The sequence below is a fragment of the Balaenoptera borealis genome (assembly GCF_965194805.1).
Source record: "Balaenoptera borealis genome assembly, chromosome: 8".
NCBI lineage: Eukaryota > Metazoa > Chordata > Mammalia > Artiodactyla > Balaenopteridae > Balaenoptera > Balaenoptera borealis.
In genome coordinates, this window is record NC_138865.1 from 69,206,099 (window position 1) to 69,231,865 (window position 25,767).

Consider the following 25,767-nt stretch of genomic DNA (forward strand, 5'->3'; position numbering starts at 1 on the left):
TACCTTGGGCTGGAAACAGTCTCTCCAAGCCTGTTTCCTTCTCAGTACAACGGGGACATAACTATGTACTCTCCATCCCAGGGGGGCATGAGGCTCAAACAGATAGTGTCAGGGGAACGTCCTTTGGAAACTGGCAACTGCTTTACACGTGGAAAGGGATTTTATTACTCTCTTTTGCCTCTGTCTGAGGTGAGATACTTTTCCCTAGGATAAGAAAGTATAACTTAATGTCTGCCAAGGTCCTCAAACATACCCAGTTCTGTGATGGCCTACCAATGGTAGAATAAAAAATGGGCTCAATATAATCTTCTGTGAGGACAAGAAAACGTGATGAGAGGCAGCTCCAAGGCTTCCTGAGGTGCCAGATAAGACGGTGTAACAGAATTATCTGCATTAATGTCCTGTCTTCTCCTAGTCAGGGAAACCCCAGCTGGAAAGGGCTGAAGGAGTGTATTTCCATTAGAGCCTAAATACTTGCTTGGACTTGTTTGTTTTTCACCAGAGAATGAATTCTCAGCCTTCCTCAGCTTTGTTTCCAACATTTCATGGCTTACGTAGACGGGGCAGAATGTCCCTCCCTCCCCTCTCCCTCTCCTGCAAGCCCCAAACCGAAAATTCACTTGTTAACTTTTTACATATACACACAAGCGGGAGACAGATGGCATTATCTGGATAATGCTAGCAAAAGATCAGATTCTTTTTCAAGGGCTATGCTCTGTTTTGAAATAGCCAAATGAATAAGGTTGTTTTGGCTTGAAATTAGTTATCGAAATAAGGTATTTGGACAACAGTTTATAATTTTTCAACTCTTCTCTAGGTAGGGTCTGGGCCTGTCAATGCATCTTCCTACCAAAAGGCCTAATTTGGCAAAAAGCTGAAGCATATCAGGCTCCCTCCCATCTCTGAATTTTTCTCTCTCTCCCCATTCCCTCTGTCTGATGTCTCTCTCCCAGTGGTAAAACGTTTCTTTGGTTTTTAGTCTGCAGGATCAAGAGAACTGAAAAACACTGCTCTAAGATGTGCTTCATGGCACCCTAATAAAAGAGACAAAGTGTTCCCTTCACACATTTCTAGGACACCTGTCACCAGAGCAAGCAGGTGCAATTTCTATTGTATCTTAATTTTGTATCCATATTTTGTACTGAGCATAGTATCTAAGGTATTATATTTTTAAAATAATTTATTAATTTATTTATTTTTGGCTGCGTTGGGTCTTCGTTGCTCTGCACGAGCTTTCTCCAGTTGCGGCGAGCGGGGACTTCTCATTGTGGGGGCTTCTCTTGTTGCGGAGCACGGCCTCTAGGCGTGTGGGCTTCAGTAGTTGTGGCACGTGGGCTCAGCTGTTGTGGCTTGCAAGCTCTAGGGCACAGGCTCAATAGTTGTGGCACACGGGCTCAGCCGCTCTGTGGAATGTGGGATCCTCCCGGACCAGGGCTCGAACTCATGTCCCCTGCATTGGCAGGTGGATTCTTAACCACTGCGCCACTAGGGAAGTCCTATTATATTTTTAATTGAAGAAGGCTCTGGAAAGGTTCTTCTGGATGTGGTGCATCTTTTTAGGGGACCATGGATTGCACTCTCCAACCTACAGCCTCCTCTCTCTAGACAGCAGTCATGGGTGTTCTTGCAATAAACCAGGACCATGTGAAGATGAAGTATTTCCTAGGGAAGATGAGGAGAAGTGAATAGTGGTATTTCTAAAAGTATAGACAGCCTGACAGCAAATTCCAGAGACTGGGTGACATTTTAAATTAGTAATGCTCCTAATTATCCAAACCCTAGGAGACCATATGGAATAGAGCCACAGCTCTAGGATTAATATAAGTGAGCACCGTGAACCCATTACTAACAGCATGTTCTCTTAGAATAATGGCACCGTAGCTGTGTCAGCACAGTGTGATACTGCAATTAAAACACAGATACACACATGCACAACCTCTGATATTTCCTATTTTTTGGAAAAATTTTCCTACTATCAAAGTAAAAAAAAAAAAATATTATAAATTTTCCTGAAAAAAGTAATACTTTGTTTCCTTGTCATTCATTGCCTATTGGTATTGCTGGGTTAAAATATCAGATTTATAAAAGTGAAATTAAATAATCAACGTGTGATTTTATAGAACGTGAGCTTGGAAGGCAGAAGTGCCCAGATTCAACTCCTGGCTCCCCTACTTACTGCTAGGTGAACTTGGGCTCATTCAATGTCTCTGATTTTCAGTTTGTCATCTCACAAGTGGCCATAATAAGGCTATCTATTCATACATTTATTGTGAGGATTTAGAGCCAAGTGAAATGCCTTGCTCAAAGCTAGTGCTAAAAGATGCTAAGAATAAAAGTCACTGATGAGACAGAAATACAGGAGCCTGAGATTTCAGCGATCAGACTGAGCTTCAGACCTCAGCTTCAGCTGTGCATGGGGCCAGGGGCCCAATCCAGACTGTCCTCCTCTTCCTCACAGCATGCAGGTCCAAATGTTGGTTGGTCCCTTTGTGCCAGTGAATGGTGGTCTTCTTGATTTAAGTCCTAGGTCTGAACACAGAGAATAGAAGTTTCTGGAAAGAAGTTTCTGTAAATTCTATGTGTCCACTGTCTTAATACCCTCCTACCCTCCATATAAACCTCCCCAACTTTTTGGAGGGGGCCTAAAAAAAAAAGCACATATCTCACTTTTGGATTTTTAAAGACTATCTTCAGTTTTTCCTGAATATATATACACACACATATACATATACATATAATTTGCATATACATATGTATATATGTATATAATGCTAACAATTATTTGAGACAGTTTTCATTTTGTTCATGCTGACAGGTAGGGTAAGCAAATTCATTCATGACCCACTACTTTTCTTGGCCCTAAACATCCTAAAAGTAAACCATGTTAACAAAGAAACTGTAGTGATAATAACAATAATTTGAAAAACACCAATTATACACTAAGTGCTTTGTATACACTTCATACTAATCCCCACAGTAAACCTTAAAAGGTGGGTATTATTAACCCCATTTAACGTAGGAGAAAAAGAAGTCTCAGAGAGATTCATAACTTGGCCAAGGTAAGACCACTTGTAAAAATCAAAGCTAGTACTTTGTCTGCTCACAATGCTCAAAGTTGGCATGATGCCAACAGCTAAGCTCCGGTTTGTGTTTTCACCCCTTTTTTGTCTTTTCCTTTCCTTCCAGGTTGTTCTAGATGTTGGTTGTGGGTCAGGAATACTGTCATTTTTTGCTGTACAGGCCGGAGCTCGGAGAGTCTATGCAGTTGAGGCCAGTTCAGTAGCACAATATGCTGAGGTAAGTGGTTGTACTTTTACAGCAGTTACTAACTAGGTCTTCAGTAGACTTCAGGGGACTGAGTGATGGACCTTCCACGTAGGTTATTTTAGGAGAATTTTTGTTTTACCTGTCTGATTTTTTTTTTCCTGTTGGGATGTTACTGCTGAAAGAGCCCTCCTTCACTGTAGTAATTGATATGAAAACAATTATTTTAAAAATTTCACGATACTAAAATTATAACAAAACTTTCTTGGGCCTGGGGGAGATGAATGCTATCTTATCTTTAATGACCTACTGAGGTGAGGAGTCAGACATCCCTGGAGCTAGGTTTATTTTTTTTCTTAAATGCTGTACTGACAGTAACTGCACCAGTCACTTTAAATTTCAATTTTGGTTTAAGGCACTGTTGCTACATGGTTGTAGTTGGAACATGGACAGATGTCTGTGCTTCAGGGAGCTTTTTCAGATTTCAGGTTCTGATTGGAGGACAGGGAGATGCTTTGTTTTAAATATGGTACTCCGTTATCATTATAAAAGGTGTACAAATATTGGAGAATAAGTCAAAGTCAAGAGTCAAGTAATAATAGCTTTCAGTAATATTTGGATGTAATAACAACCCAGTCAAGCTGCAGAGCTGGATGTGTGTGCGCACGTGCACGCACAAGGTAATGTGCTTGTCATTCACACCTGGAGGATGCCTGCATTTAAATGAGGGTTAGAATGGCAGATAGAGAGGGACGCTGGGCTGCTGCTTCTGAGGAACATCCTGAAACTTTCCTCCGACCTGGGACAAGTGCTAGCTCTGAGTGATGGTTGGTTTTGGATTGAATGACCCAGAAGGGGCCAGAGACCAGTAGACAGTATGGCATGTTCGGAAGGAAAGACTGCCAGGGCCTGATGGCTGGCATGTTGTTACACTCTCTTCTTCCAACAAGTCTTGGATAGAATATTTTTGGTCATTTGCTTACGTACCTATTCTTAAGAGTCATTTTTATTAACTATTAGGGGCGCACAAAAGAATATTTGTAAGATGTGTACATTTTAATATTTGTAAAATGTGTACAAATGTGTACGTTTGTAAAATGTGTCAAGAACAACAATACAATGAATGTGTGTCCACTGCGTCTGTTTTTTTTTTTTTTTGGCCGTGCCACGTGGCTTGCGGGATCCTAGTTCCCTCACCAGGGATCCAACCCACGTCCCCTGCAGTGGAAATGTGGAGTCTTAACCACTGGACAGCCAGGGAAGTCCCAACTATGTCTTTTAAGAGATAGGCCATTAGCATTTCCATTAAAGGCTCATGTGTCTTGTCCTGATCACTTCTCTCTTCTGCCCTAAATAGAGGTAACCACTGTCTTGAATTTTTGTTAATCACGTTCTCGCCGTTCTTTATAGTTTTACCGCATATGTTTCTGTCCCTAAAAAACCTATCCTTTATGAACTTTCCATAAATGGAATCGTAATGTATGTATCCTATAACTTGCTTTTTTCACCCAGCATGATTCTCCTGAGGGTCATTTGGTTGATGCATACAGCCATTGTTTATTCCTCTTCAGTGCTGGGTAGTGTTCTATTATATGAAACGCTCAGTGCACTGAGCTGTTGACGGACTTTGGATGGCTTCCATTATAAAAATACTATTATAAATATTCTTATACACACTCCCCACTGCATCTGTGCTGGAGTTTCTCAGTATATACCCAAGAGTAGAATTGTTGGGTAATAGGGCATGTATACCTTCACCTCTGTTCTGTGATGCCAAATTGTTTTCCAAAGTGGTTGTTCCAATTTTCACTCCCTCCAGCAGTTAACGAGAGTGCCATTGTTCTCCAACTTTGTCAACACTTGATACTGTCAGGCTTTGGAATTCTTGCCAATCTGGTGTTTATTACATATTTGTGGTTTTAATTTGTATTTTCTACTCACTAATGACTTTGAGTATCTTTGCACAGTGTTTGGCCATTTGTACTTTCTCTTCTGTGAAATACCTGTTCCAATTTTTTTGACAGTTTTTCTTTTGAATTGTTATACTGACTCTAATTCATTTGTAGAAATGATTTCTATATTCTGGATATTAATTCTATTCAGTTATACATGTGAAAAATGTCTTCTCCCAGTTTTGTACCTCACCTTTTCTCTTTATGGAGTTATAAATAAGATTTAAATGTGGAATTCTAAACAAGAAAAGAGGAAAATACAAGCTTATATAGAGAGAACCCATAGATAAAAATGCCTCTGCTTCGATTTTAATAGATCTCAAAATGCAGTCTTAAGGGTGAGGAGTTGAGGGTAGAACTTTGTCTCAGGTGTTGCCCATTCATTTAATCACATCTTCATTCACTTGCATCCTGCAAGTCTGTTTCTTGGGGGATACAGGAGAAACGGAAATGACGAAGGTGTATTCCTATATTCAGAGAGCTTCTGTTCTAATAAGAGATTGATCCTGTTGTTGTCTCTTGTATCAGACACCAAAAAGAGAGAGAGAGAGGGAGAAAGGCATTAATTTAGAGATTTCCTCTTTCTCATATGGTTTGTTTTCTCATGTATTTAAGGTGGTTTGAGACATACTTGATAGTTATTTTGAAAAATTTCATACCCTTGGTTGTAGTATTTTAAGGGAAGAGAGGAAGAGCGAGCTAGTGGTGCATTCCCTAGACATAGTCCTGTGTCCCTCAGAACTGTGTCCCAACACACACTCACAGTAATCACCAGCACACCATGGGAGGGGCCGTTCTGGAACTGTGTGTGTGATTGGTTTCTCCAAGAGAATTCTCATCCTGATTAAACACATCAGCAGGACTGTTGGCTTCTCACAGAGCAGGGCTACCCTCATGGACACTTTTACCCAGAGGGTCCGCTGGATAATTGTAAGGGTCTCTAGCAAGAAGCCAATACAGAGAAGAAAAGGGAAGGAACTTAAAATTGTAGAACTTTGTATTGTTTTAAACTTTGAAACTATTTTAAACTATTTAAAGCGTGGACCTAATTTCAAACTTACAGATAAGTTGTAAAAATAAAAATAATTCAAAGGCTACCCAAATGCTCTTTACCTAGATTCACGTGTTGTTCACATTTTACCCCATTTGCTGTATCATTTACTCTTGCTCCCTTCTCACCATACCTGAACACACACATACACAAATATGTATACATACGTATAGGGGGGTGTGTGCGTATATATTTTTTACATATATGTAGATAGAAACACACACACTTTTTTTCTCTGGGTTAGTTATATACATCATAGCCCTTTATCCTTATACGTTTCAGCGTGGATTTCCTAAGAACGAGACCATTCTGTTATATAAACCAAGAAGAATTTAAAGGTGAAAAAGAAGCTGTACAATGACTTGTCCGTTGAGTCTTTTGATGTTACTGAATAAAAGGTTTTGGGGAGGCCCCAGCGTGAGCAGAGATACGCTGTCACCATGGGCGTTGAGGCGAGAAGAGTCTACACTTAACTGCCTCTTTCCTTCCTTAGTATTTCCAGGGAGACTTGATTTTTAAAGCGTTAAAACCAATGTTCCAAAGAATTCTGAAGCATCAGAGCTTGATTTTATCTTTGGTTTTAGCTTCTATGGAGGATTTTTGTATTTCTGTAATCCTTCTTTTCTGTGTATGGCTAGGGCGGGGGGGCGGTAATGGGGCGTGGGCAGGGGTAGCTTTCCAAATGTTGTGGGGACTGTAAGGCATCCTTGAAACCCTTGCTGCCAAGTCTCCTTTGCCCCTGAGGCCTTCCCGGCATGTGGCCCTAAGGACAGGCTAGTTAAGAATGCATTCAGGGCCAGGGATGGTTAGAATCTTCTCAAAGGATGGCTTTAAGGACAGCCTGGTCCCTCCTGATGGAAACCATGGCTTTAAGGACAGCCTGGTCCCTCCTGATGGATACCGTGGCTTTAAGGACAGCCTGGTCCCTCCTGATGGACCCCGTGGCCTCCGCCGTGCTCCTGGCTGCTGCCATGGGTGTCATGAGATGTCCCCCCGTGGGCCAGGCCTTTCACCCTTGCAGAGGATGATCTGCACCAGCTCTTGGTTTCTGCTGCTTCTGTCGACACTCGTCTGTACAATTTGTGGGTGGCAAAGGCGAGTGTAAGCAGCACATAAAAGATTTTCACTCCAAGAATAGGCTTCAATAGCCTCTCGGCACACAGTACATGGTGCTATTTTCCACCTTTTCATTATTTGGTAATTGAACAAGCAGACATTTAATTCTGTTCTCTGGAGTCTTCATTAAATTGCTCAGAAAATATAAAATTGTAACAAGAAAGAAAAATGTATAAATTTAACTACCATTGCCTGTCCCTGGATTCTTCTCATGAAAGGCTTCTGGGCTTTAAGTAAACAATATTTTCAGCTTGCATAGAATTCAATTTCAGTCGCATTCAGTGGCTCAAACTGATTTTGTAAGGGCTGACCTCAGATGACGAGATGATGTGAATGACTCCTTGTCTGGAGGGCATGCACATTTAGTCATTTTTTGCAGGGTGGTCATGAACCTGCCCAGGTGCAGCCATATGCTTTCACCCCGGGCCACATCTGACATTTCTGGGTCAGTAACAAGAGATCATTGTCCAAGGAACAGGGCAGAACTAAAGATCTCCCGTGGGTTCCCAATCCATGAGCCTGCCCACCTCTAAAGGGCAGCTATCTCTTGCTTTTTTTTTCTTATTATGAAACATAAAGCTGAAGCCCTCAGATCATACAGACCAAATGGGGAAAAAAGGCATTAATCAAATTTATACATGTATATATAGTCAAGGGGAGGCTATTTCTTAACTTAAAATTGTGCACGAATGCATGTCATGTCTCTCTATCTAGATGATAAATTCCTTGAAGGGCAAGGAGATTAAAAGACTATGAGGGTAAGCAATCATGAATAGATTTATGTGTTGTAGTCAATTTAAACTTACAACAAAGCTCTCTGGCTCTTAGATTTAACAATGTTCATAATAATTATTGGGCCACTTAACAATTAGACTTTACTAGTACACAGTTCCTATATATGCTTCATTAGGATGACTTTTAAGGAGTCAGACCAAGTATTTCTAGGTCATGGATGGTGGAGGTAAAGGCAGGTGGAATTGGAGCTATTGTGACGCTGCCTTTCTAGACCTGCTGGATTCATAATCTAGGGCTCTTCTGTCCAATATGGTAGCCACTAGGCACGTGGCTCTTTACATGTAAATATAAACTAATTTTTAAAATATCTTTATTGTAATATAATTGCTTTACAATGGTGTGTTAGTTTCTGCTGTATAACAAAGTGAATCAGCTATATGTATACGCATATCCCCATATCCCCTCCCTTTTGAGTCTCCCTCCCTATCCCACCCTTCTAGGTCGTCACAAAGCATCGAGCTGATCTCCCTGTGCTATGCAGCAGTTTCCCACTAGCCATCCATTTTACATTTGGTAGTGTATATATGTGAATGCTACTCTCTCACTTCGTCCAAATGAAGTTTCTTAGTCGCACTAGCTGCCTTTCAAGTGCTCAGTGGCCACAAGTAGCTAGTGGCTATCATATTGAACAGTGAAAATACGGAATATGTCCCTCACCAAAGAAAGTTCTAGTGGGTGGCACTGATGAAGAGGACACAGGTGGCCATACGTCACTTTTCTGGCATGTGATGGCCAGGCTGGTGGCTGTGTTCACTGCCAGGTATTGGCAGCCATGGCCAGGTCAGACTGGTGTGATGTTAGGTGAGGCAGCCCTCCCCAATCCCTCTTGCTGTGGGCATTGTTTATCTTTCCCTTATTTATGTGTAAGATCTGGCATAGAACAGGTTCCCTAAGAAACAGACTCTAATGCACAGATTTGCATGCAGGAAGTTTATTGCAGAAGGTTCTCAGGAACCTGACCTGTGAAGGAAATAAGATAGAATTGGGGTAGAGGAGTTAAGCTGAAATGTAGTTGGAATAAAGGGCTCAGGCAATCCCACAGGGAATTCTTGAGCTGGGGAACCCCATCAGAGTTGAACCACCTGAGGCAAGGGCCTTTATATTTCACATTTTTAAATATACACTTCCTCAGGAAGGAGTGTAACTTTGGGTAAGGTGGCTCTCTTGGGCCGAGGGAAGTTCGTAGACCAAAACTCACCCGAGAAGCATCATCTGGCAACATTTCCAGCAGCTGGGGGAATGACGCCTTGGTCCTGAAGGAAGAATCTTTATGGTACGCCACAGCAAATACTACAAAATCAAGATGCAGGATCCTCACTTTGGTCTATAGACAGGAAGCTGATGGAGAATAAAGATATAATGGTAAATCAAGGAAGAGGGTTGAATTGGTGGAGCAAATGGGATGATACTAAAAGCACAGGCAAGGTCACAGGGTAAATATGTTATGTGTGCTTTAGGGGTGGGCAACGATTTTCTAGAAACTCAGTCCATCATCTGATCTGATGTACTTTGTACTACTCTAAGGTCTGTGAGGACACAAAGTACATATAAGATGTGATTTCTCCCCTCAAGTAGTTTGTCATCCAATTGGATTTCACACAGGTGAGATTCTTGCCATAGGACAGTGAATGCCAAGTGCATCTGAATGGCAGAGACGAGAAATGTCAGCACAAGGAACAATTCCCATCAGCTGGGCTGGTTACAGAACCATCAGAGAAGAGTTGCAATTTGACTTGAATCCTTAAAGATGAAGAGAAATGAAATGCTCCTCTTCTTTTTCACCTCTTACAGCCAACAATGAGATTTTTAAAAAACCCTTGGATTCTTATGGGATTCCTCACCTTAAATATGTTGATAATCTCTTCACAAATGCTTTGAAGGCCATTTGCTGAAAAGGTACTTCTAATTTTTAATCTTGAACACTAGAAAGACTGTATACTTTGAAGTTTTCTAATGTGAGTTTATCCTTTGAGCTAGGATTTTTCTCTAATTTCTTTAGTGTCTCCAATAGCTAACTTCTCCATTGTCACTCTCCCACAGACACCAAAAGCCTGAGTCACAAAATTCCATCCAGCCCCATCAACAGTTCTTTATTTTTGAACTGACAATAAAGTTAAAAGGTGGCAATAACGAATCTGTTAAGGAAATAATAATACACATTTTGCATAGTTGAAGTTTTAGAATTTAGGTTGCATTTCCACATCTATAAACTCATAGTTCTTCAGGAAGAGTTTTTGAGGTGCTTGGAGCAGATAATATCATCTCCACATTACAGATGAGGAAGAACCTTGGAGAAGTTAGGTCGTGAGGATGGGACACGGCTCATGAGACACAGTCCTTCACTGCCACCTCCTTCTTCAACATCCAGGTAAGCAGTGACTAGTGGTGTCTTTGGAGGTGAAGAGACGAATGTGTTTGTCTAGAAGCTGGAGCACCTACCCCTGTAGATAGTTCATACAGGAGCCAGGAGGAAAAACATCTTTTTCTTCTGAAGAAATCTACTGTGGGGACTTCCCTGGTGGCGCAGTGGTTAAGAATCCGCCTGCCAATGCAGCAGACACGGGTTCGATTCCTGGTCCGGGAAGATCCCACATGCCGCAGAGCAACTAAGCCCGTGTGTCACAACTACTGAGCCTGTGCTCTAGAGCCCGCATGCCACAACTACTGAAGCCTGCGCTCCTAGAGCCTGTGCTCTGCAACAAGAGAAGCCACTGCAATGAGAAGCCCATGCACTGCAACAAAGAGTAGCCCCTGCTCACCGCAACTAGAGAAAGCCCGCGCGCAGCAACGAAGACCCATCGCAGCCAAAAATAAATTAAAAAAAAAAAGAAATCTATTGTGAAGCACTTAAACAGGCAGATAGGTCTGCCATGTAAGAAGGAAACCTTCCTCCATTGGCAAAATCAACTAGAAACACACTTAACATAGGAGCAGTTTAAAGTAGTCCACGTGGAATGCCACCCCATTTGCCACAAAACCCCACCTAGGAAATAACCCTACTTGTAGCTGGATTGGTGATGGATGAGGCAAGAAGGCAACTTGGGAGAGAATATTGATGCGTCTTCATCTCACTCAGTACTCTCTTTCCAGTAGGGGAGGCGCTAAGCACCTTTGCCAGGATTAGAATTGATGATGCAGATTCTGTAATCACACAGCGTGGGGTTTCATCCTTGATCCATGGCCTAATGGCCATGTGACCTTGACAAGTGTATTAGTTTCCTAATTGCTGCTGTAACAAATTAACACAAACTCAGTGGCTTAAAACAGTACATATTTATTACCTTACAGTTCTGGAAGTCAGAAATCTGAAATGGGTTTTATGGGGTAAAATCAAGGTGTTATAGAACTGTGTCCTTTCTGGGGGTTCTAAGGGAGAATCCATTCTTTGCCTTTTCCAGCCTTTTAGAGGCTGCCCACATTACTTGGCTGGTGGCTGTATCACTCTGACTTCTGAATCATCACTTCTTCTCTGACTCTGACCCTCCTGCTTCTGTCATATAAAGATCCTTGCAATTATATTGGCCCGCTAGGATAATCTACGATAATCTCTCCATCTCAGGATCCTTAATTTAATCACATTTACAAAGTCCTTTTGCCATGTAAAGTAACATATTCCCAAGTGTTCAGGGAGTAGGATGTAGACACTTCTGAAAGGCCATTCTGCCTACGATCACAAATTACCTGATCTTTCTCTACTTCATTTTCTTCACCTATAAAATTATAGGTAATAATAGTCCCTTGTGAAGATATTATGAGAATTGAATGAGAAAATCAGTATAAGCATTAGCACAGTGCCTGACATTCTCTAGCTACTGTTATCACCGTCGTGGTTATTAGCAGTATCATTATGGAGTCTCATTTCATCCATGTCTCTGTACAAATCAACTGAACGGATATCATGGAAGAGGGATGCCAGGCCCAGTGGGAAGCATGGGGCCAGGCAGAGCACATTTTTCAAAAGTGTGTGTTTAAATTGCATTTTGAAATTTCCTTATTAGTCCTTTTTATTTTTTTTAATGTTTCAATAAAACTATTGATGAATACTGTAATGTAATTTTATTTAATTTTCATGTGTCAAGTTATATCATTCTTCTTTTTATTTTTCCTAATCTTGTAAAAATATAAAAACCATTCTTAGCTTGCAGGCCGTGCAAAAAGAGGTAGTGGGACAGATCTGCCTGTGGGTAGTAGTGGTGACTCCTGGTCTAACATAACCCTAATTCATTAAAAAAAAATTTTGTTTTAGTTGATTACCTTGTGTGTGTTAGGTCTTACGCTCGCCACTATAATGGCTAACAAGATAGATGTGGTTCCTGTCCTCATGGAGCTCGTGATATAATAACCACACAAATATATGATTAGAAACTGTCAGTAGTGGTTGAGAACCACTGGAATTTCGTAACATCAGGGATGAAACAGCCCCTAAAATGTATTTCCCACAGTGTTTTTGAAGGATGCATCAAGGAGACCCTTCAGGGGCTGAATTAGAGGGAGAAAGGAGCTTGAACAGCAGCAGTGAGCCTACCTGCCCCAAGCCTCCTAAAGTGAGAGCAACACCCTCTTTTTACAATGATGGATAAACGTTATTACATCTAATTTAGTAAATAGCCAGAAAGACTAAAAGCTTAATAACAAATGGATTCTGCACTCCATTGAGACTTGGTTAAAAACAACTTGACTGTCTGTTTTTCTTTTTTCCTTTCACTTTTTAAAAAGTTTGCTTTTATTTTTAACCTCAGTTTTCTTTTTTTTCCAGTTTTATTGAGAAATAGTTGACATACATCACTGTATAAGAATAAGGTGTACAACATGATGGTTTGATTTACATATATTGTGAAATGATTACCACAAGAGGTTAGTTAACATTCACCATCTAATATAGATACAATAAAAAGAAAAGGAAGATTTCTCCTCGTGGTGAGAACTCTTACAGTTTACTCTAAACAACTTTCCTATATATCATACCACAGTATTAATTGTACTCATCATGTTGTATATTACATCCCTAGTACTTATTTATCTTATAACTGGAAGTTTGACCTTTTGACCACCTTCTTCCAGTTCCTCCACCAGCCCCCCACCTCTAGTAACCACAAATCTGATCTCTTTTTCTATGAGTTTGGTGGGGTTGTTTTTGTTGTTTGGGTTTTTTTTTTTTTTTAGATTCTACATATAAGTGAGATCATACAGTATTTGTCTTTCTCTATCTGAGGCATAATGCCTTCAAGGTCCATCCATGTTGTCACAAATGGTAGGATTTCCTCATTTCTTATTATAGATAGATAGGTAGATAGATGGATAGATAGATAGATAGATAGATAGATAGATAGATAGATAGATAGGTAGGTCACAACTTCGTTATATAGTCATCCATTGATGGTCACTTAGCTTGTTTCGTTTTTTGGCTATTGTAGATAATGCTTCAGTGAACGTGGAAATGCAGCTATCTTTTTGAGATAGTGGTTTTGTTTCCTTTAACACCCCCCCTTTTTTGCTTGATTGAGGCATAATTGATATTTTAAAATTGCACACACTTGAAGTGTATACATCTTGAAGAATTTGATGTATGCATGATCCATGATACCATCACTACAACCAAGTTACTAAACATATCCATCACCTGCAAAAATTTCCTTGTGTTCTTTTGTTTTTGTTTGTCTTTTTTGATAAGAACACTTTACATGAGATCTATCCTCTTAACATATTTTAAAGTACACAATGCTGCCTTGTTAAGTATAGGTGCTGTGTTGTACAGTAGGTCTCTAGAACTTACTTATCTTGTATAACAGAAACTTTATACCCATTGAAAAACAATTCTCCATTTCTCCCTCCCCTAGCCCCTGGCAATGCTGTTCTATTTTCTGCTTCAATGAGTTGGACTGTTTTACATACTTCATGTAAGGGGAATCGTACAGTATTCTTCCTTCTGTGATTGGCTTATTTCACTTAGCATTATGTCCTCTAGGTTCATTTATGTTGTAGGAAATGGCAGGATTTCCTTCTTTTTTTAAGGCTGGATAATATTCCATTGTATGCATATACCACATTTTCTTTTGTGAATAATGCAGCAATGAACATGAGTGCAGATATCTCTTCAAGGTCCTGATTTCACTTCTTGTGGATATACACTCAGAATTTAAATTCAGAGATCCTACGGTAGTTCTATTTTTAATTTTTTGTGGGAACTCCAGTTTTCCATAGTGGCTGCTGCACCATTTTATATTCCCACCAACAATGTATAAGGAGGGTTCCAATTTTTCCACATCCTCACCAACTTATTTTTTTGCTAATATTTGTAAAAAGCCATCCTATTTAAGGTGATGGCTCATGGTGATTTTGACCTGCATTTCCCTGATGGTTAGGAGAGCAATACCCCTTTTATCTGTTTTACTTACTGGGTTTCTGGATCAACTTTTATTTAAAGAAGGGTCTGGAGGCTAAAAGAAAACCTTTTGAAGCTGATGTCCAATTCCTTCAAATTCCAGAGGGGGCCTAGATAAGTAAGGGCTTTGCCCACATCCACAGTTGCCTTTCTTCTGCTGTGGGAAACTGTCCTTATTTCCAACATTGACACGTCTTCGTATCTAAACCATAACCCACGCAGCTCCTTAACTCACTTTGCAGCTTCTGAAATCTACTTTCCTTAAGACAGAGTCTCAGCTCATAGCCACTCACATTCTTGTCCCTCTCCTCCTTCCTAGCAGCCCCCATGGTGCAGAGCTGTCGTTGGCCCCCATTTCAGGGCCAGTTTGATTCTGGCTATTAGAGGAGAGAAGCAGCATGTTTACAGAAAGTGTTTGTTGACCTGAAGCATTTTTCTGCGGTGGCAGCATTGTAGGGGAATTGTGATTTAGGCTACACATTTTCTTGGCAAGCAGAGCAGGGAAGGTGGTACAGACTGTAATTTAAATTTGTCCAAATAAGAAAGGTGTCATTTGAACTCTCCTGGGGAGTGAAACTAACAAGCATTCAGATGGTTGATTACTAATGGTTGCTAACAATGTCTTGATGTCTTAGAACTAACTCCCTTCAGCTCTAGCTGTGAATTTGCTTCACACTCCCATCCCCACCGCAACTTTACTTTCCCCAGCCAGTTCCAGGTAGCTCAAGAGCTTCACCCTATAGGAAGTCCCGCAAGAGAGGGAAAAAAACAATATCGGTGTTTAGCAGTGAGACCCTTCGAAGACCAGAGCAACGTCTGAAGAGGAAAAAACTCAGTCACATCAACAGGTTGGCTTCCCCACACAATGCTAAGTAATCACTTTGACTCCTCATCTTCCGCGGGATTGATGAATCCTCTTTCGCTCTGGCTGATGGTTTGGCCATCATGTAGCCTCAGATTGGTGTCCAATCTTGCTCTTTTCATCTGCTGTAGCTGAGGAAATGATAACGGGTTTTGCCACCTGGGTTACCTTTTAATGATCTGAGAGACCACAAGGAGCCGGCATTTCTTTTGTGTAGCTCCTCATTCAACAACCTAATAGCCATCGGAAAAGAGCTTTCTTGAAAAGAAAAACGTCTGCTCCTCTCAGGCAGAAGCAATAATACCGCACAATTCTCTGATTAAACTGTCACACTGCGCATATTACCGGGCATCTGACCTGCTTGAAACGGACTTACCGCTGAGACCTCTTGGTATTTGCACTGCTGCTTTTCTGCCAACAAGCCACGAAATGACAGATGAGTGTCCCTAAACTTTAGTGTGGACGGCAAGTAAAGTGCCCAAGAAACTGCTGGGGCCCAGCCACCTCCTGGGGCAATGCTGGAAGGGGAAACGTGTTTTTCTTTAGGGTCACCCTCTGTGGAAATGAACTTCAATCACGGGTGACACTAAAGCCAGCACCACAGGGTACGTGAAACTGGAGCAGAAACACGCAGCACAGTCTCCCCTCTGCCCCAGCAAACAGGCAGCCTCTGCTGACAGGTATCGAACTTGGAACTGAAAGCAGGAAATTGTTCTCTCTCCTTCTGAGATTCTTTTAAAAAATAAAACATTTTAAACCTCAAAACCACCATAATGTAGTATTTAAAAAAGCAACTTCCTGTGTGTTGGAGTGGCTAGTACTTAAGGCAGGGACCTGGTCCTTACGGTGATTATGTATCTGCAAAGCTCTGCTTGTGTATCCTGATTGGTGTACGTTTTTAGCTATCCCATCAACATATATTTATATATAGATAAGTTTATTTTGAAAACTATGTATGTACTATTGTACTCACATATTATGTACATTATAAACATACTCCAAAGTTAAAATGATGAGATCCCACTATACACCCGCACATAGCTAAAGTTTAAAAGACTGACGATAAAGCCTGTTGGACCTGCATACATCGTTGGTGGTAATGTAAAATGACATAAGAACTTTCGAGAATAATTGAGCAGTTTCTCTTAAAGTTAAAAATGCACTCCCCCTGTGACCCAGCAATTCCACTCCTTGCTGGTTACCTAAATGAAGTAAGGAATTTCTTTGCGGAATATATGTTTCCACAGAGATTTGTATATGAAAAGCTAGAAGCAACCCAAATGTCCATCAGCAGATGAAAGGACAAGCCAATTGTAATAGTATATCCAAACAATGGAATGCTATTAAGTAATACAAATGGATAAACTACTTTTATACATAACAATATGGATGAATCTCAAAAATATTATGCTGAGTAAAAGAAGCCGGATACAAAAGAGCATATTAATTTATTCATATGAAATACTGAAGTAGGCAGAACTAATCTAATAGTGACAGAAAGCACATCAGTGGTTGCCTGAGGTAGGTGGTGGCGAGTGGGGTGAAGGAGGGGTCAGGATTGACCGTGAAGGAAATGGGGGGTGCTGGATATTTTCTATATCTTGATTGTGGTGGTAGTTACTTGGGTACACATATTTATTAAAACATATTAAACTATATACACTTAAAATGAGTGTGTTTCATTGTATTTAAATTATTCAACAAGCATTCAGTAAACATGCTTTTTAAAAAACAAAAGTAAAGTTCTGTTCACTTTTGTACTGGAAGTCTTAGTTCGTGCAATAATATAAGAACCGGGAATAAAATGCATGAAAAGGGAGGAAGAGATGAGACAAGGATGAAAATCAATAATATTTTAAAACATATGTATTTCACTAATAGCACACAAAAACCTATAGAGTTGTGTGATTTTAAATATTGATTTAATATTTGGTGATAATGTGATTTAAAAGTCTGGTTCTGTATTAAATATAGTTTAATTAGTTAATGAGGTCTGTTGCCACTGGGTGGAAAACATACAAATATATGTAAATTCAAATGGAAGAAGGGCAAAATAAGTTGAGCTAAATAAATCACAATACTCAATTTTTAACCCATCTACCATTATGCAATGCAAAATAAAATTTAGTTAATACATATCTCTTTTCTCTGATAGTCAATCAAAAAGTCTTACAAACTAATCAGAAGGTGTTACATTTTTACATTTTTAAGAAATAGGTTTGAAATTATTAAAATTCTTCTTTTGGAAGATTTTTAAGCAAATTAGAAAATCATACTTCCAAGTATTTTAAATTTTTCCCATCTGAGACTTTTTATATCCTTTTCGGAAATGAAATCATGAAACCATGAAATATCCCAAAACAACAATTTTCAAAATGTTCTTTCCATAGCTTGAGTTTCTCTTGAAAAATTGTTCCTCCCTCATTCATTACTAAAAGTCATCTTTGAAAGGGCAAATTAAGTTTATTTTTTCAAAAATGCCTGCTAGTAGAATAATTCTGACAGCTACATGTCATCATAGAACATTTCAGCAAATTACAGCTCTTGTCTTTAACAAGAAAATTCCATGATTCATTCGTAAGTGGAGCAGCTCTTATAAATACTTTGCTATGAAATAGCCAGCAAAGGCTCATTGCTGTAAATATTTCCCAGGACATCCCTATGTTATTACAAAGTACTATAAACAGTGTACTATCTCGTAAAGGCTTTCTTAAAAAGCATAAAATTATTCACATTGATGACATCCCATAGCCCATGTGGACTTCTTACTTAAACTTTTTGTCTCTAATAATTTACTGATATATGATGCCGTGAAGGAATTTCACGTGTGGAGCTATCTCTGAAACATTCTCTTTATGTGAATTTTTTAGAAATTGGCACCAAAATGACTGCTCCGTCAGTGGTTACATGTACACAGTTTTCCCATACATTGATATTATTAAAGATCATGAATCTTCTTCAGTACATGGTTTCTTTAGTGGGCTCTCAGAAAAACAGTTGTTCTGGTACCTGTTTTTGAAACAGAATCTAGAATTTAACATAACTTATGTTAGGAACATCTGTATTTAATACAAACGTAGCAAACCTTCCACATAGCATATTTTTTCTGAATTGTTTCTTAAAATCATCAACAATGTTTTCTCTAAGCTGTCAATAATATTTGCTAATAGATGAATGCACTTTACTTTTTTGCTATATTGTTTCCGTGTATTATTTCAGTCGTTTTTACCACAGCAGGAAAAACCAGTATTTCTCATTGATGTGTGGCTTTGATCATTTGTTATTATGTAAGGAACCTCAGAAATGGCATATAAAGCTTGGAGAAATTTTATGCAGAACTGGATTGAGTAATGTATTTCTTTAAACAGTTGTTCAAAAAAAAAAAAATTGTAAAAGTTTGTCTCCGTTATCTCAGATGATAAGCTGTTTAAATGTCTTACAAATCCGGATGCTTTTTACTAGCACCATATATAACCTTAAGGTGAGCTTTGTTGTGAATGATATTGGGTGTAAATATATATTTCAAAAAGTTTTCTTGGTAATTTTGAATCTTTTAAGCTGTCTTCTTGTAAGAATTAAATATCCATTATTTTTGCATGGATCTAACAAGAGCTATTAATGAGAAAGGTCAGGTCTGCCACTGTCTTGTGTGCTTGTTTCTGTATGATGACTATAGGGGTACGTCTGGGATGTCCTGGACCCTGAAAGAGGGTGACAGGGTGCTATGTCGGAAGAAAATGGGTAACTGGAGCGCCTCAGTTTGCTCCCCCCCCCCCACCTCCGCTGCCAGTCCTGTGATTGGCATATAAAATAGAGATCACGAGTGTAGGCTCCGGGCCCCGTGCCTCTGGGTCGTGGAGCGGCCGCCCGCGGTCTCCTGCGCAGATGGGCCCCGTGGCCTGGCGTCCCCGTCCCCGACGCCGAGGCCCGCGAGGGGTCGCCGCCGAGGTTTCCAGCAACCCACGAGGCCGAGCGCGGCAGCCTTCCCCTCCAGCGGCTCGCTCGTGGCCACCCGCGACTGCTGCCGGCGCCGCCTGGGCTCCGCTGCCAGTTCACAGCTCCTGCGGAAGCCCTTCCCCTCCACCCCGTCTCCCCAGAGCCCGCCCGGGACACTGGTGGGCTAGCTGCTTTTTCGGGAAGTCCGCTCTCCCATTCATGGCCACAGTGTTGGAGTCTCGCCAGCACTCAGAACCCGCCCAGGCCTCCGCCGGCAGTGATCACCTGTGACCCGGCTCGGGAAGCCGTGGGCGAGCAGCAGCCTGGCGGCCGGCCTGACAAAAGCACCGGCAGGCCCCGTCCTGAAGGGCCACCACCGCCTGCTGCCCGGCTTCCTTCCGAGACGCGAGACGCGAGGCTCCTCAGAGCCCCGCCCCTCCTTCCCCTCCCGCAGCCTAAGCAGGCTGCAGCCAAGGGAAGCAGTTGGGTTTTTTAACATCAAAACACCAAAAAGGAAGTTGAGAAGACCCCACTCTTTACTATCCAAGCCACATGAGAGCCTTACTGACACCCCATAACCCTGTGCCTTGCGCCAAGTGGAAAATAAACTCCAAGCAGGCAGCAAAAAAAAAAACCAAAAAAGAGTGTAGGCTCTGATATCAGTGTCTGGGGGAAAGGCTGGTTCTACCATCTACTTAGCTATGGTCTTGCCCAGGCTGCTTCAACTCTCTGCACTTCGGTTTCCTCATTTGTACCATGAGGATATTAATCATAGTACATCTGATTATCTATTCCTTTCCCTCTTTCTCCGTATCCAACACATCAAATCTAGCAAACTCTTCCTTCAAAATATATCCTGAATCCACCCACTGTTCCCCACTCCCCTCCAGGCAAAGCCGTCTCTTACCCAGAAGAGCAGATTAGCCTCCTAACTAGTCTTCTTGCTTCTTTCCTTGTCCCTTTTGTTCTGTTTTGCACGTTGCAGCCTGAGTAATTCTTTAAAAGGATATGTCAGAACCTGGCGCTCCTCTGCTCAAACCTTCCAGGGGCTCCCCAGACTAGCCTGAGTAGAGTCCAGAGTCCTTCCCACTGGCCTCCCCCCAGCCCCGCTCCCCGACCATGTTTCCTGCCACACTTCCCCTCGCTCACTCTGCTCCAGCCTTTCTGCCTTATTGCTCTTCTCCGAAGGAAGGAGCACGCTTCCTACTCCTCCTGGCCTTTGCTCTCACTGTTCCCTCTTACAGGAAAATTCTTCCCCCAAGTGGCCACAGGGCTGGCACTCACTCCACAGTTCTCCTCAAACATTAACATAGAACCCAGGTCTTCCCTGATCACTCAGCGAAGAAGCACCTCCCTTTGGACCGTTTGTTATTCCTTTACCCGCTTTATGTTCACTAATGGCACTTTTATACCCTAAGATATTTCAAATCAGTAGCCCGCTTGTCTGTCTCCTACCACTAGCCCAGTGTCTCTCAGTCTGGGCTGATCTTGCCTCCCTGGGCACATTTATCAGTGTCTAGAGACATCTTGGGTTGTCATATTGGGAGAGAAGGGTAGAGGGCAGGGACACTGCCAAGCACCTCAGATGCTCCAGACAGAAGCCCCTGACAAAAAATGACGTGGCTTCAGACGTCAATAATGCTGACATAAGCAACCGCGCCGTAGAATAGAAGGGGTGTGAGAGCAGAGGTCGGGTCTGTGTCGTCTCCATTGTCCACAGTGGTTACAACTGTGCCTGGCACATAGGAGGTGCACAGTCCATTCCTGTTGAGTAAATGAACACAACGAGAGTGGGTGAACCCTTCAGCATAGGCTCTGCAAACGGAACTCTTCCCTTTAACGTCGATCACATATTTATTGAGCTTCACAGTGTGCCAGGCACTGTGCTAACTTTTGAGGATATAACAGTGAGCACGATATCCTAGGTCTCTGCTCTCATTAAGGCTCCCTTTTAGTGGACGTTAATATTAGCTGTTCTTGTTATTAGCTTGGTCATTGTTTACATCAGTCATCCTGGCACGACCTGCAGTTTTCCATGAGACTCTGGTTTCTTTTGTTGTGTTGTGTTGTGTTATGGTTTTTATTTTTCAGCGATACTTTGGAAAACTTGGTGAGTTTAGATTTACCACAAGCAGCCTGGCATAGCGTAAATAAGGACTGAAGAATTTGGAATCAAACAGCCTAGGTTGATATATGGGCTGTAGCATTTAATGTAGGTGTATCTGTCAGGATAGGCAAGGTTTTTTTCCTCAAGGTTCTGTTACAGTAACAAAAAACTCCAACTTCTGGGGCCTAACAACAACAAAAGGTTTAATTTTTTGCTCCCATGTCCATGGCTATGGCTTATTTTATTGCCTAAAGCAACTCACATGACCAAGCCTGATGGGAATGGGTCACAGGAAGGGGAAGAGAATATTTGTGGACAATAGGAAAACAGTTTGGTTTCTTCAGCTTCAGAGATAAGTCTAATTTTGTAAAATCTGTTAGTCAGGCTTTAGGTTGCAAATCACAGAAGTATAACTCACGTTGGCTTAAGAGAAAAAAGAATCTATTGCCTCACATAACCAGGGAGTCCAGAGGGGAAGTGGCTAGCCATCCAAATGAGGTTTGTTCTCTCTCTCTCTCTCTCTGTCTCACTGTCTCTCCCCCTCCCTCTCTCTCTCCTCCCCCACTCTACCTCTGCTTCCTTCTCTCTGTGTTGGATTTATGCTCCTACCATAGACAGTCCGTCTACATGTGGAAGGGAAGACCATCAGCAGCCCCTGAATAACATCCTTTCAGATGCATGACTCAGAAAACAAGTAACCTTCTCCCCCAGGTCTACGTTGAAGAAATCTCGGGAAAGGATTTTGATTAGTCTAGCTACCTATCCTTCGGATCATTGTTGTCCGAGGAATGGGAGTACTACGATTGCCTGGCCTGGGTCCCAGGCCCACTTCTGTGGCTTGGAGTGGGGAGAAGCTGGCTGTAATTGGCAGCCTCACCAGCATTGCAGGATCAGAATAGGGGAGGAAGAATTGCCCAGAAATTCCCAGGAAGAGCAGGGAATCAATGCAAGGCTCAAACACATACCTGCCTAACTCTAAATAAGATAAAGCATGTGAAAGCCTTTTGCAAACTGTGAAGCATTGTCCAAATGCTACTGGCTGTTGTTATTCCTTTCAAGTTGAACACAAAGCCTCATTATTTACAAGGATACATTAATGCTTTTGGCAGGCCAGCATTGTTCCACACGCTTACTTAGGTGAAAGTAAAGTTGCAATAAACAGGTAAGAGGTTACTAGCAAGTCGAGTAAGTCAGTGACAAAAACTGTTTAGTATTAAACCTAGAAATGGGTGCTTGGTACTTTGGAATGAGGTTGCACCTGCCAGACAACAGCTTTATGGTGACAATGTGAATAGTTCTGCAGTATGCATTTGCTGAGTGCTACTATGACCCTGGCTTGGTGCTAGGGGATATTCTGGAAGAATAAGACACAGCCCCTCTCCTGGAGAAATGTTTCACTCCGAGCAGATCCCAGTAGCTCCAAATATGCAGATTATGTCAAGGAAGGATCAGGACAAATTGAATTTTTCACTTTCCTCCTGATGCCTTGACAGCCTGTTTCTCATACTTACTGAATGATGTTTAATTTAATTCGTGTGCTTGAGGCAGCACCCTCTGCTTTGCAGCTGTGCACAGTGTGTTTGAAAGGGCTTTCGTGGCAAGGCCAAAGGCAGGAAGCACACTACCATGGTACCTTGATGAATGGATCCCTTGGGAAGGAAGCACCTTTATAATGAAGTCACAAAAGAAATCTTCATAAATCCTTGGAAGCTCAGCAGCGAGTGTAAACAAAAATACTTGCACAACGACCCTGTTGAAGGTAAATAAGGCCAATGCTAGGCAGAATTTTTAAAAATCTTACTGCTGTGTCTCCAGGCACCATTTCTATAGCCGTCTTCCCAAACACACACGCACATGCACCCACACGTACGCACACACTGCATTCATCTCTGTTGTGAACCCTCCTCCTGCTTCCAGCGCCCAATGCCTCCTGCTTTTCCAACCAAAACACGGAAGAAGAAGTAACTGTCACTTTCCCTTTGTTGATTGACCAACTGGGTTACTCTTGTGTTACTGAATTTCACCTTCTTAATCCCTTTGCATTTTAGGCCTTGAACTCTAACTGGGATAAATGACAGCTTCTGAGAAAACGAATATGTGTGTTGGGGAGATGGGCAAGGTGTTTGGAATCACACTTAACCTTATTGTGACAACAGTCCTAAAGGTGAGTCTGATTCAGTCTTTATAGTAAGAGGAGGGGACAGCGATAAGATCCGTCTCTCTTGAGCCTCCCGCTTCCCAGAGCCTTAATTGGCTGGGGGCTTTGTCCCACAGCTGGCATGCAGAAAGGCCCAGTCTCTTGATCTTGACTCCCTTCCAGGAACCAGAGCTGCCCCAGAGACAGAGAGGATTCACTGACAAATATGTCCCTTTCCTTTTCCTATATCATCTGTATATTAGTTTCCTTGGGCTGCCATAACGAAGTACCACAGACTGAGTGGTTTCAACAACAGAAATTCATTGTCTCACAGTTCTGGAGGCTAGAGGTCCAAGATCAAGGTGTCAGCAGGGTTGGTTTCTTCTGGGGCCTCTCTCCTTAACTTGTAGACGGCTGTCTTGTCCCTGTGTCTTCCCATGGGCTTTTCTCTGTGTGTGTCTCTGTCAGGACTAGGGTCTGTGTTTGTGTGTGGATTAGGGCGCACCCTAATGACCTCATTTTAACTTAATTACCTCTTGAAAGCCCCTCTCCAAATACAGCACATCTGAGGTGCGAGGGGTTTAGGACTCTGAACATATGAACTTGGGGGGCGGGGGAGGTACACAATTAGCCCATAACAACTCACCTCCCTCCCCTTATCCTGACAAGTGGCCCGGCCCCCTCCCCTCCCGTAAGTGCCTGATCCAGGCAGACTTGGCTGTCCCAGGTCCCTAGTAGCCAGATGTGTGGAACCAAAAAAGCTGGAGACAAAGCCAAGAAGCCCTTGAAGCAGGGGGTGGAAAGCGTGGCAGGTGTGAGATGGTCATAGAAGCTGAGGTTTAGATCTGAGGAGTCAGCAGCCAGAGTGGACATGAATGAGGAACAAGAAATCAGCATGGTGACAAGAGGGTGGCCTGGGCTAGCAGCAGAGGCAGCAGGCTGTAGCCCAGGGCTGCTTTCTAGACGTTAGTGGCACTAATCCAGCCTTACATGGTTTATTCGAAATCTGGGCTTTCTCTTCCTTGCCTTGCCATCTCCAATTTGTGATTTTGTGACGTTATACATGTTGTTTTCTCTACTCAAAATCTCCTCCACCCCAGTATTAACCTCATAGCTCCTGCATGACCTTCTGGATTTTACAAACTTCTGATGTCAAGCCTCCCTAATTCAGTACATTTTCATTTAGCTGTTCAGAGATCCAACTAGATTATTAAATTCCATGAAAATAGAGACACACCTTACACTTTTTGAGTCTCTATAGTTGTAAGTTCTCAACAAATGCTTTATGGAATGAATGTTTTGTATTAAGTTACTCAAAATCTTTCTTTGAACTGACTTGGCTTATATATCCCTTATGTGGCTCTCATTCTGCCTTATATGTAAGGAAGTGTATGGTGTTTAGCTCAATGCTTTAAATAGTATAAGCAGTTTAGTGAAATGGTTATGAATGCAGGCTCTGGCACCAGACTGCTTGGGCTTGTGTTCATTTTTTATTGGCTTGGTGACTGTATTGGCTTGCTAAGGCTGCTGTAACAAAGTACCGCTGGGTAGCTTAAACATAGATTTATTGTCTCAGTTCTGGAGGCTAGGAGACTGAGATCAAGGTGTTGGCTGGGTTGGTTCCTTATGACAGTTATGAGGGTGAATGTGTTCCATGCCTTTCTCCTAGCATCTGGTGGTTTGCTGGAGTCTTTGGCGTTCCTTGGCTTCTGCTGTATCAACCTGATCTCTGCCTTCATCTTCACATGGTGTTCTCTCTGCGTGCGTGCTGGTGTCCAAATTTCCCTTTTTTGATAAGGAGACCAGTCATGCTGGATTAGGGGCCCACCCTACTCCAATGACTTCAACCTGACTTAATTTCATCTGCAACTGTATTTCCAAATAAGGTCACATTCAGAGGTACTGGTGATTAGGACTTCAACCATATTAATTAAGGGGGGAGGGGAGAGACAATCAACCTATAACAGTGACCCTTGGCAAATTACCTAGCTTCATTTTCCACATTAACAAAATAGAATAAAAAATATAGCCTACTTTGTAGAGATATTGTGATTAAACAAATGAATATATTAGGCACTTGAGATAGTGCAAAACATAAGTAAGCCCTGCATCAGCTTTAGCTGTTACTTTTGGCCGTGTATATGTCTATCTCCTTCACTAACCTA

At 41.8% G+C, this 25,767-nt stretch overlaps 1 protein-coding gene across 7 annotated transcripts in view; it reads left to right on the plus strand.

Moving 5' to 3' along the window:
* LOC309634387 (histone-arginine methyltransferase CARM1-like) overlaps positions 1 to 25,767 on the plus strand; it is a 299,419-nt gene that overhangs the window by 181,407 nt on the left and 92,245 nt on the right. For all 7 annotated transcript variants that reach the window (XM_082404407.1, XM_082404408.1, XM_082404405.1 and 4 more), the window contains exon 5: positions 3,187 to 3,297. In XM_082404407.1, the coding sequence (XP_082260533.1) occupies positions 3,187 to 3,297 (111 nt within the window). The remainder of the gene's footprint in view (positions 1 to 3,186; positions 3,298 to 25,767) is intronic.